At 49.2% G+C, this 12,766-nt stretch overlaps 1 protein-coding gene across 1 annotated transcript in view; it reads right to left on the minus strand.

The window, feature by feature from the left end:
* GRAMD1B (GRAM domain containing 1B) overlaps positions 1 to 12,766 on the minus strand; it is a 91,143-nt gene that overhangs the window by 26,736 nt on the left and 51,641 nt on the right. The window contains exons 3-4 of the mRNA XM_029962058.1: positions 7,588 to 7,798; positions 551 to 571 (exon numbers count right to left, since the gene is read on the minus strand). Coding sequence (XP_029817918.1) covers positions 551 to 571; positions 7,588 to 7,798 — 232 coding nt within the window. The remainder of the gene's footprint in view (positions 1 to 550; positions 572 to 7,587; positions 7,799 to 12,766) is intronic.

Below are 12,766 nucleotides of genomic sequence, written 5' to 3' on the forward strand. Positions count from 1 at the left end.
TGATGTCCCAGGCTGCAGGAGGAACTGCTGCTGAACATTAACAGCTGCTGCATTTGCCCACTGGCTACTTGAGAGCACTCCAGGGAGGGGTTCCAACTGTGCAAAGGGTGGCACCAGCTCTGCACCACGACACTCGTGCTGGCAGCACCACAACAGGGCCAGGGCAGAAGCAAGGGATGGTTTGTGTTTCTATGGGGTCACCAGAAAAATAACTCCTCTCTCGCCCCCACACCACCCTGAGAGATGCAAAGGGCTTGCAGGGTGGCAGCTCTTGTTTGTCACCTCGTCACGACCCACCCTGTGAGGAACCAGAGGCACAGGGTGTGGGGATCACCAGGACAGGGGCTGAAAAGACAAAGCTCTCGCTCTCTATCTCTGGCATCCTTTCCCTCAGGATGCCAGTGCTCCTTTGCCAGTGCTGAGCCATTTCCATCTCCGTTTGGGAAGGGTCAGAGTGCCCCAGTGCCACTGCAAAGCCCCTTTGCACCTTCCCCCCGCCCAGGCCCCCAGCCCACATCCACCCAGGGACAAGAGAAACTGGAGTACTTACATTATACCAACTCTGGCTTTTCTGTAAGGACAAAATAAAAGAGAAGCATTAGTCAGCACAGAGATCTCAGGATCAAAAAGAAAGAGGGACAGAGAAAGCAGGTCCAATCTGGTTTGTGCAATTAGTGGAGTGAGAGTGGGATTAAACAAAAGATTTCAATGGATTCCACAGTGTAGTCTGAACACAATTATTTCCAGTTACAGGAGCAAAGAACAAATCCAGAAGCATGATTCCAGGACAGGGAACAGTTCAGGCTAAGGTGTGCATGTCCACATGCACACACACAGACACACAGGCTGGCATCTGTTCTGCAGACCAGCAGCACCTGCTACAACAGAGGAGCTCATCACCATCACCATCACCATCATCATCATCATCACTGCCAGCCGTGTCTTTAGGGGCTTCACTCTTCTGCATTTGCTGGCTGGGTGGCAAAAATCACATTGCTGAACAGCCCCTGCAAATAAACCCTCAAAGCACTACTAGAGGCAGGGACTCACAAAAAGCCACCAGGCAAATTTTTTCAACAGCATTTTAAAAGGGAGACACACACACACACACACACGGAGCCAGGGGAAGTGCTGAAGGAAATCACTACAAAAGCTAAGCAAGGGGGAAAAAAAAAAAGGCTGGGATTTTTTTTTTCTTCTCAAAATTTCAGTGCACAGTGTTTTGCATCATCTGCACATGTGATTTTTTTAAAAATCTTTTTGTCCTTATTGTGGCATTTGGGGTGGTTGGAGAGGACAGGCCACATGTCACACTGGAGCACATGGAAGAGCTCAGCTTGGAAAGTCACACTCAGCCACTTTCAGCTGGAGGTGAGATCCACCTGCACAGGGAGAAGAGGAAGGAACAAGCTTCCCACTCCCACTCCAGTCAGGGTGGCTTTCCAATGACACTGAGCAGAGCTGACAGGACATGCAGGCATCCCCCATTTTTGGGTGGAAACACCTCAGGGCACTGCAGCCTTTGAGCACTGAGGGTGCTCAGCTACAGTGTCCTGCCAGGAACACGTCTCAGAGGCACAAAGCTGAGCTGTCCCCTCTCCCAGCCATGTCCACATTCCTTGGGGGAGCCCAGGAAAACAGACAAGGACAGCAGCAACACCCCACTGCATTTCCTCTCCTTGAAGCCACCTTGCTTCTGACCTTGGCAGTATTTTTCACTCTTTATACCCAGCCAGGGATATGAAGGCAAGCACAAAACTGTTCTCTGCCTTGTAACAGAGAGTTTCACTCAAGAGTGAAGCTCAAGCTCACAGCAACACAGAAACCACCTGCACTGGGGTGGCCCACAGAGGACACACAGGATGTTTTACCATAAAAAAGTACATTCAAAGTGTTAATGAGAGCAGACTGGACCCAAGATTTCTGTGAAGACACACTGTTTTCTCCCTGCTCTCAGTTCCCTCTGCCCCTTCCATGCCATTCCAGCAAACACAACCTTACTGGTGTCTTGGATTTCGTTCATGGAGACGTTTCTGAAGGGTATTTTAAAACCTTGGGTGCACCTCCCAGTTTGCCTCACTGATCTCAAAACCCCACAGTTACACAGTTCATGTCACAGGCTAAAATACAGCAGTTTGATGTTAAAAAGAGGAACCCCCCTTTCCCCAAATCCCAGGGAAAGGATATGAACTGCAGGACTGAACAGAGTACAGCTCATCAGCTACCCAAGGAATTTCCTCTTGCTTCCTACACTTTTCCATACCCTCCATTCATGAAGGATCTGCTTGAAGTCATCCCTCCCTGCAAGCAGGACGTGGAAAAAGGCCTTATGCAACTCAGTCTAGGCTAAAAAAAGAACCAGGGTAATTAACCCAAAGCATGCACACAGCACCTTGTCCTCGGGAGCACAGGGCCTAAGATGGAGTGGTTTTCCTGCAGGTTTGTTTTGCCATCTGTCTGCCTTTAATGAGCAAAAGGAGTAACTCAGAAAATTCCTGGGGAAAAGCAGCTCATAATCAAGCTATAATTGGCACACTCGAGGCAGAGGCACTGCTGTCACTGTGCCTTCTAAATCAGGGTGCACACGCTGTGGTGGCAGCACAGCACAACAGGATTTCACTCCCCTCTGCTGCATTAATTGCAGCAGCTATTTCCCACCACCACCACATATGAATTTCCCCAAATTAAGGAGCTCCTCTCTAAAGGAGCCCTGCAGGTTCTCCTTTTTTAAGCTCTTCCACCCCCAAAAAAACCATACTGGCATCAGTAAATACACTGAAATCCATAATTATACTGGCACCCAAGCCTCATCTTTTGCCTCCACCAAATGTTCTAACAGACTACAAAAAGTTCAAAGAGAAGAGAGACCAAGCCTTTAAATCTCTCTTGTATCTTATTTACCCTTTTGTTTTATACTCAGTAACAGAATATAGGGGGATGTGAACTGAAAACCAAGAGACAGTAAAATGGAGGAGAAAAAAAAAGAAAAAGGAAGAACATGTTTCTTACTTTGAGCAGGTTAAGTCTGTCATACTGGAAAAAGAAACCATAAGCATTAGAACTGAAAAGAGAAAACAAATAAGTAACAGAGGAATGGAGGTGCACACAGACATGGAGAAGATGGGACTGGTTTGCAGAGATGATGCTACAGGAGCAGAGAGCAGAGGAAGAGCTTTGGAGAACTTGAGCGACACGAAAACTGGAGTATTTTCCCTAAGCCTTCAATTAATGCAGTGCTGCCTCTAAATCTCTGTGGGTTAATAACCCCATATCTGACACAGTGCTGTGGAGGATCCCAGCTTTACACAGTGCAGATGGGAAGCACAGGGGCACACAGACAAAGTTCACCCTGATAGCCTGATCCAAAGGAAGCTCCCACCTTCCAGCAGCACTGGGAGCAGGATCACAGCTCACTCTCACACACTGCTGCTCCCAGAGGAACAGAAAGCTTGTGCCAAGTGCCTGACATGCCACAGGGCTCCAGGAGAATCCCTAAATCCCTTCTGCTGGGGACAGAGGCACAGAACGAGGAATATGTTCCAGAGCATGGAATATATTCCAGAGCCCTTTCTCCTGATCTGTGCACTTCCAAAATCTCTGCTACCCACCTCTAAATACCTGTGGGCAAATAACTCATAGAAATTAATTAAATTTATTCCCCAAACCCTCACCCCAGCCCAAAATGACCAGAATTTCATGAGCTACGACCTAAGGGGGGATTATACCACCCAGTGGGAGGGTGAATGAGAAGACACAGCCCAACTCTTCCTATCATCACACACTGAAAGGACAAGGTGCAACAGTCATAAGCTGCAGTAAAGGGAAATTCTATTTGGGTAGAAGGAAAAAGCCTGTTCACAAGAGTGGTTAAGCACTGGAGCAAGGGCTGGGGGATCTCCAGCCCTGGAGGTCTGCAAAACGTAGCTGGCCAAGACTTTAGACTGAGCTTATCTTACCACATCAGCCCTGCTTTGAGAGAGACCTTCCCAGATCTCTTCTGACCTAAACTGTTCTACAGTGCCCAGGGCCCACCTCAAAAATTCAAGTTTTCCCCTAACCTGGTATTAATCCTCAGCATTCCTCATTAGCTGTGGGCATTGGGAACAATTTGAAGGACTTGCAACGGAGAGGAAACCACTTTTATCCTTGGGCAAGAGCAAAAGAGTTAAAAATACATATTTTGTTGTTGGCTACTGGCAAAAAAGGATGGGTTTTCCTGAGTTTGGAAAGCTGTTCCAGAAGAAGCAGCACTGCCAGTGAAAGCCTGAGGCTGACACAGACCTAGGGGTGGTTTGGTCCTTGCCACACCGGGGGACAGAGAGGAAAAGCAGGTCCAGGAGGGATCGCCTCAGGATGGAATCCAGTGCTTAAAAACTCCTGGTGAAGCGCTCCCTCTGATGGCAGCGCTGCAGCACGACAGGACACACGGACAGAAGAGGGCAAGGGACTCAAGCAGATCTGTCAGCAACTGTATAAACACAGCGTCAAACTCATGGGCTCAAGCTGTTCCATTTCATTAGCCAGACAGGTTGGAAAATCGATTCCTCCTGCAGGAGATGGCTGGGGGAGGAGAGGAGGCTGAGGAAGGAGAGTTTAAAATCTCTGTCCTTCCCTGCTCCTGAGCTCTCCCTGTCTTGAAAAACCACCGTCATCTAAGTGGGGAGAATCAGGGGGTTTGTTATATCTGGAATTCCTCATCTGTGCCAAAGAAAGAGCAGAGAACAGGGATCCAGCCTGCACACTGGGTTAGGCTGCACAGAGACTGGGCTTGATCATCCCTGTGGGTCCCTTCCAGCTCAGAATATCCTCTGTGTGTGTGTGTGAGCAGGGCAGGAGGCTCTGACAGGCTGGTGGGGGTCATGCCCAGGATCCCCTTCCCTCTGAGCATCACCTTCCTCACACTGGGACCAACCTGGGCTCCACTTCCCTCTTGTTTCTCTAATTGTCTCCCAGCGGGTGGGTTTTGTTCTCCCAGAAAAGCAAGGGGTGGCTGCAAGCACATCACAGACAATTTACACACACATTGCTCTCCACCACTGTTCTTCCCACTCCTAACAAACCTCAACACAGACATCAGTCCCACTCCTCTGCAGTTATCCAAGCTACAGTTACCAAGCACAAGACAGCCTGTCTAAAAAAAAAGAGACATAAAGAAGCTTCCAGGAGACACCAGGATTCGTGCAAGGCCAGGCTGGTTACAAGGATCACCACCAAGGGAAGAGCCAGCCCTGCTCCCTGAGGACTTGCCTAGAATGACCCCCAAGGCCAAGGCATGGATTTTGTGGGTCATGAAGCCATCCAGGCCAGTCTGCTTTTAACTTTCCCTGCACACATGTGGAAGTGCCAACAGCCTATCTGATTTTCACACTCTTCTCAGGGCAGCACAGAGGTGTGAGATCCAACCTCAAATGATCTTATCTCCAATCCAAGCACCCACAGAGGGATCTTCTACTTGTCACCTTCCAGAGGAGCCCATGAATTCTCACAATTCATCTGGGACAGGTCTGTTCTAACAGGTTAAAGCTGGGTTCACTTGAAATCACTGATCTTTAACATTTACATCACACAGGGAAGCGTGCAAGGGCAGTAAAGCTGAGACCACTGGCCACAAAACTGCTGTTCATCATAAAAAGCAGGGAAGAAGCTATGGAGAGCAACTCTTTTTTCTGAAAGTCATGAAGGAAGAGGAGAGAGGGAAGAGAAGGGATTATGGTTCTGCTCAACCTACCAAATCCAGGGGACTTCTCCCTGGCAAAGGCAGCTGCTCACTTCTAGGGAGGGGGAAAGCAAAACTAAAAGGCTGAAGGCAGCTGGAAGTAACTGAGGGAGCGTGATGAACAGGCCAGTTCTCACTCTGTGTGAGCAAATATTAACGAGATGCCGGGGATTTAAGTGAAAGCAGCTTCCAGCTACAGGCACGGGGCTGAGCTCTGCTGGCATTCTCACAGCTGCACCAGGAGAATGCCTGTGACTGGGGTCACCACTCAGCACCTGAGTGATGGGACAATTCTACAGTGGGGGACAGGAGAGAAAAAAGAAGGCTTACTTTGGAGAGGCGCTTGTGTGACTTAATCGGAGAGAAAGCATGCAGGAATGAAAAGAGAGAAATTAGGGAAAGAAGAAAAATTACCTGGCAAATCAAGAGAAGGAAACCCCACAAATCCCAACAGAGAGCAGCATACCCCCCCTTTTCTCGTGGAAAGCACCATGAATCAAATTTAAGCTTCAGCAGTCACTGTTTTGGTAACAATCTCACTCCTGTGGCCTTAATCCACAGCACTTTGTGGGCCAGGGCAGTGCAACTCATGTCTGCAACTCCCCCTTAGCAAGGACACCACTTCCCTGAGAGCAGCCCTGAGTGTGGCCACAAACACAGCATGCCCTGCATCCTGCCTGCCTGCCATGCCATTCCATCCCATCCCATGGCATCCCATCCCATGGGGGTGTCACCCGGCGGTGTTTGTAGGTCACTGTGTGCACAGGAAGCCAGGCTGACCCCGAGGGCAACCTCACAGCTCAAATGGTTCAGCTTGAAAAAACCCTTCTCCCCCCTCTTTTGAACTCACACAACTCCCCCTCAGTGGGGAGAGATCAGCTCAGCCCAGGGAATGTGGGCCACTGAATCCCGTTCCTGTGCTGAGAGAGCCCACAAAGGGCAGCAGATGAAGGTTTCTCGTGTGTGACACAGCCCAGCAACAGGTCAGGCAGAGATCTAACAGCTCATTCTGTACAAGCCACCAGAGTTATGCCAGAGTTCTAACTGTGAAGTTATTCAGGCTGAAATATTTCACTTCAGAAAGCTGGAAAAACACAAGTGCTCCTACCAGATGACTTAAAACACATCCCTGGATAGCAGGGTTACAATCAAAGGTATGTTTGGCTCCCAAGGGCTGTGTTTCACCAGCTCCCACTGCTCACAGGAAAACCCAGAGTTGCCAAACCTGAGACCCTCTTCTGCAACACAGCAAAGACAAGGCTGCTTCTAACATGGTCCAAGGACACAAAACCTTTCTAGGGAAAATACCACCTACCCTGGCCAAGCCAGCCCTGACACTGCACTGATCAGAAGGAATGGGCAGAGGACTGGAAAACTGATTCTGTGCAACCTGAGCCTCACCTCAGAGGGCTCAGGCAGGACTGAGAGTGCACAAGCCCTTCACAGGCTGCACAGGGGAACCTTTATTTTTTCCATGGCACTCGACGATCCAGATGACAGAAAGTAATTTCAACAGCTGATTTTCAAGGTCTTTCTCACAGAGCCTCCCAGGAATCAAGGCTTTGACTATAGAAAGTGAGGCTCTGGAAGCTGTTAGGGAGCTGCAGTACCAGCCATCAGCAGCTCCTGGACTCAGGTCGCTGCGAGGATGATGGAGCTGTGCTGAAGTTTGACCCCAGCGAGGAGGACTTGACCCTACTTAGGAAAACTTGACCCCAGTTAGGAGAACTTCCAGAAATACGACGGGGGAAGGAGGAGGAGAGTTATCCAGAGGAACAGAAGGCACAGGACAGAGCCAGTGTCCTGCAGCTGGGAGCTCAGCACCGGGGATACGTGCCCACCTCGGCCGGAGCCGCTCGCTCGCTGCTCACCTTGGAGTTCTTGGCCCCACTGCGGCCTGACTGGGAGGAACAGCTCCGCTGGACACCCTGCTCCGGCGTGGAAGGGGATTTGTCTGAGGAGTGGTCCGAGCCCTTCTCCACCATGGCGTCTCCCGGGGCGTCCTGCGGCGTCGGGGAGCGGGAGCGTTTGCGCAGGATGGGGGAGCAGGCAGGAGTGCTGCGGTTGGAGTTACTGGCAGTACTGCAGGGAGGGAGAAAGAGCAGGGTTAGCCACCCCCAGCTCAAAGTGAAACCAGCTGCACCCCTGCCCCGAGGTGTGCAGAGCCCACAGATCTCCCCACCAGCAGGGCAGACAAATCTGGCTTCCTGGAGCAACACGTCCAGCGAATTGGGGCTGCTGACAGTCATCATTTCCCAGGGGCAGAGGAACTGCCACAGCCTGGCAGTGCCCTTCTCCACCCACTCTTCAGTTCATCTGACCACAGACCAACGAACTCATTCTCCTGTGGGCTCCAGCAGTTTCAAGTGATGATGATCTGAGCTTAGAAAACCTAAACTTGCGCTCAAGAATGAGGGAGATGTCTGTTTTCTCAACACTCTGTCCCTCCTTAACTTTCTCTTCACTGTTCTCAACAGGATGCATGACAATGGGATCACACTCTGTTAAAGGTCATCAAAACCCAAAAATGATGGGGCACTGGGAGGGAGGTCATGATGACAGACACTGCAGTCATGAGTTCCTGTACAGAATCATCCTTTCCCACACCAGTTAGAGTTGGGCATGAGAACGTTTTGCTACAACGTGAAACACTTCATGATTAAAAAAAAAAAACAACCCAAAGTTCCCCTTTCATAATGGGAAAAGTAAGACCTTCTTGAGTCTTACAGAAATTATGAGACGTTTAGGAGAATGGAAATTCTCCTCCTCTACCCTCAGTAAATGCCCCAACACCTCAGTCAGAAAGTCAGTAATACACCCATTAATACAGAACAGGAAAACTCAGATTTCCTCACTGGTCCTTCTCTTTTGATGCCTCTTCTTCCTGCCAGACTCTTCATGCTACATCCATTTTCCCCCACGTCACTCATTTCCTTCAGCAGCCATATCTATTTCTGACCAGTCCAAACATCCCTGAGGCTTTTCCAGCAGCCTGCAGGTGCCAGTGGAACCTGGGCTGATCCAAGGATGAATTCTGTGCTAACTCTGCCATGCTCAGTGGTTTGGTACCCTGTTGTCTCTCAGAGCCACATCTGAGTGACAGAAAAGCAGGCAACAGGGAAAGCACGAGGGAATTACAACTGCAAGGGATTGAATTAAAAAGTTGGTACAACCAGACTCTTAAGGGCTATAATTTAAGCCCAATTATCTACAGCAAACTGAAGCTTCCTTCTCACACTCATACACAGTGAGGTACCTAAAAGGGATCGTTTCCTTTCTGAAAATCTCAAAAAGCTGAACACGTGCCTGAGGTTTCATTAATTCCCAGATAAAAATCATATCCACCCCTTACCTCTGAAGATGCCAAAACCTTTTTACACAACAGATAGGAGCAGACAATGTAACACGCTCCTGCAGCAGTTATCAGGCTTGGCTTGGTTTAGCACTGGATGAACTGGTCTCATAAATTATCCTCTATTTGCTCACTGCTTGTGTAAACCCACAAGTGATGAGACTTGCCCTAAACAATCTGCAGAAAGCACACAACCTGTGCAAACATTGACAGAACCAGATTTCACAGTAGCTGGCAAGGGGCAAGAACAGCAGGATGGAGCCCCACAGAAACCCCGGAGAAGATGCTTTCAAGGACATGAAGTGTGGAAGTTCACACAGAAAACGGACAGAAATTGGGTTTGCAAAATGTTCTACGAGCAGGAAGCTGGACTGAGTTACAGACTCTGCTCTGTTACCTGCTTTTACTTAGAGTCATACAGCTAGAGAACAATAAAAACCTGATTGTTCAAATGCAAAGACAGGCAGAGTAATCCCAGCCTTAGCTCGGTTCTTCACAGTTCACAATTAGCAATGGCACAGCTCATGAGTGTCATATATTGTCACAGCACCTTGTCCTGTGTCCTCCCTTTCCCTGGACAAGAAACAGAAACACATGTACAGCACAACTGTGGCAATATTCAAGATTTAAGCCCTCCAAATCACCTTTGAAACAAAAGACTAAAGAAAAGATGATCTGGACCATTCTCCCAGCAGCATTCCCTGCAACAGTTTGGGTATATCATAAAGTTAAACTATCAGGAATTTCTTAGTTATTGAAATTTTATAAAGTATCAGGTTTCTTCACAGACTTGCAGCTGATCCAGTTAAAGTGGGTGTTTCAGCTTGTCTGTCCTGCTGGTGCTCTTTCTCCTGTCTAAACCCACTTTTTAACAGCCCACCAGAGCCACACTGGTGGTACTAAAACTTCAAGCTCATCAGCAATGGTTCCAGTGATGGAAATGGTTCTGAATTGCCATTTCTAGACTCCACACAATGTAGAGTTCTAGTCAAAAACTCTACATTCTGAGGCTGTATTGGTCCTGCTTGCCCCCAGCAGCCTCGATGCAACACAAGCTGCTTTATGTGAGAGGTCCCCAAAAATACAAAGCCAGAATTTGAAGCCAGTGTTCCTGACTCACACATCACTGGACTAGTCTGAACAGATGTACTAATTTTGCTTCCACAGCTCTACAAAACCTGAGCTTATCATGCACGACCTCCCTCTCACTTTCGGTTCCTGCGAGTTCATACCCCCAGTTTCACTTTGGATGTGAGCTTCATGCAACCCTATAAAGACCAAGTCAAATTCACTCAAGGGTCTATTGGCTTTCAGGTCACAGTTGTGAGATTTTTAATGCTACTCAAAGTGCAAATCATTCAAAACCAGGGTTCAGCTGCATCACGTGCATGTGAAGCTCGGATGAAATGCCCTAGAAAGTTCTAGTTTTACTCTTTTTGTGGTATTACAAAGCTCCTCAGGTGGCTTTTTCAGTCACAGCTGAGTAACCCACACAGGGGCAGAATCAACACTAACTACCTTAAAGCTGCCATGTATATATTTGTTCATATTATCACAGCCACACATTTTGGTGCCAGCCCTGCCAAGCACAATCTCAGGCAGATTCCAGCTTTCAAGCTCGTTTTCCAGTCATTTAGCATCTCTGGCATGCTTTGAAACACTAAATCCATTCCCACAGACTGTGTTTGGGATGTATGGATTATCACCTTTGCAGGGACAGGGGGGGAAATAACTTCAAGGGCACCTTCTCTGGCTCTCCCTGAGGTCAGTGGCAGAGCCAACCAAAGGCAGGAGGGTCTGATTCCTCCTCTGGATGACTGGGAAAAGCTGAATATTTCTCCCCTGAGGGGCTCCACACGCCAAGAGTCTGTTAATTCAGCCTTTCACATCTAGGGCGGCGAGGATGGGCCCAAAAAGCAGCGGAGCTGCAGCTCCATCCCCCTCTCCTGCCCCTGCCCCGAGCCCCTCCAAACTCCTGCTCATTCCCTGGAGTTTGAATCCAGCCCAAGGCACAGCCATGTCGAACGCTTTCTGCAGTTGCCATGGCGACCGAGGCCTCCCAATTGAACCAGGAACCGGCGCCCGAGATGCCAAAACGGCCTGACCCACTTTGAAAAAAAAAAAAAAATAATAGTAATAAATAATGCTTTAGAGCCCTAATTGCCCAGAGAGCATTCAGGGCCTCACATCCCCCCCTGCAGCGGGGCCTGCAGCGGGTGCAACAGTTTAAGTGAGGGACAGAACACAAACAAGCCCACCTAAGCTGCAGCCCCTCGCTCCCAGGGGAAACCCTGCACGGAGTATGTGAAAGCACAGAAGGGCTGATTCTGTCTCCTTGGTTTATGCCCTCGCTGTGCCTAAGAAAAACCACCTTGTCCTGGGGTTGGAGCCGCAGGAAAAAATGCCACGGGCCGGGAAAGGGTCAAACTCTGTTCAGACGTGGAGGAAAAGCCTCGGTGTCTGGAGCAGCACAGCCTTTCAGAGCCTGAAAGGGTCTACAAGGAAGCTGGAGAGGGACTCTGCCTGGAATTGTAGTGATAGGACAGGCAAACTGAAAGAGAGCAAGTTCAGGTTGGATATATGGAAGGAATTCTTGCTGGGAGGGTGGGGAGGCCCTGGCACAGGTTTCCCAGAGAAGCTGTGGCTGCCCCATCCCTGGAAGTGTCCAAGGCCAGGCTGGAAGGGGCTTGGAGCAACCTGGGCTAGTGGAAGGTGTCCCTGCCCATGTCAGGGGGTGGAATGAGATGATCTTTAAGGTCCCTTCCAAACCAAAGCACTCTGTGATTCTACGAGCTTTTCTTCAGGTGGTGAAAAAGGACAAACACTTGGCAATGCACAGACAAGCCACCTGGTCACCCTGGGACACAAGGCAAGACACAGAAAGGCCACACTTCCTCCTCCAACAGAGTATTTTCTGTAAAGATCTGGACCAGCTGACGAACAGAGACTTCACCAAGCAGTCACTTTTGGGAAATGCTACAGCTTGTACTCCACAAGTGAAGCTTGGTGTTTTTACAGCTACAAAGGAACCCTGAGGACCCTGTGCAATGCTCTCACGGAGAACTCAACAAGAAACCTGCCTTAGTTCCAGTCTGTTAAGTAAATTCTGCAGGAATGACATTCAAGCAGCCCTGAACTGACAGGAAAGTCTGTCCATCCTACCAGATCTGAAACAACCACCCTGCCTGCCACTGCTACACAGCCAGCCCTGGGCTTGAGACAAGCACCCTGCAACAGTTCTTCCCCAAATTTTGGGTGCCCCAACAGCCAGGAGCCACCCTCCAGAAGAGCACTGTCACAGCACCAGTGGCTACAGCTACACTGCAGGACAGCAGCTCAGCATTCTCTCAGGGAGGGACACACACTCAGATTAGGAGGACACACAGCAAATCCATTGGAACCTGCCAGTTGCAGGATGTGAATTAGAATTCAGCCAGAAGTAATCACTGTGCTGCCAAAGGTTTTTTAACAAGGGCAGATCATCTAAACAAGCAGCAGCTCCACGTACACTGTGATCACCAGCTTCTCAGAGGGTTTCTTCCTCAAGAAAGTCCTGATCTGGAAAGCTAATTGGCCTCCAAGTCCTCAAAAGAACCTGCTTTATAAGAGTAAATCTGCAGCTGCTCAGGTCTCCCTGCAGCCCGTAGCATCCACCTGATGGAAGGCTCTTCAAGGCCCCAAGTTTGTGTTACAAAATC

The sequence above is a fragment of the Manacus vitellinus genome, unplaced genomic scaffold (genome assembly GCF_001715985.3).
Source record: "Manacus vitellinus isolate BGI_N305 unplaced genomic scaffold, ASM171598v3 scaffold_41_pilon, whole genome shotgun sequence".
Lineage (NCBI taxonomy): Eukaryota > Metazoa > Chordata > Aves > Passeriformes > Pipridae > Manacus > Manacus vitellinus.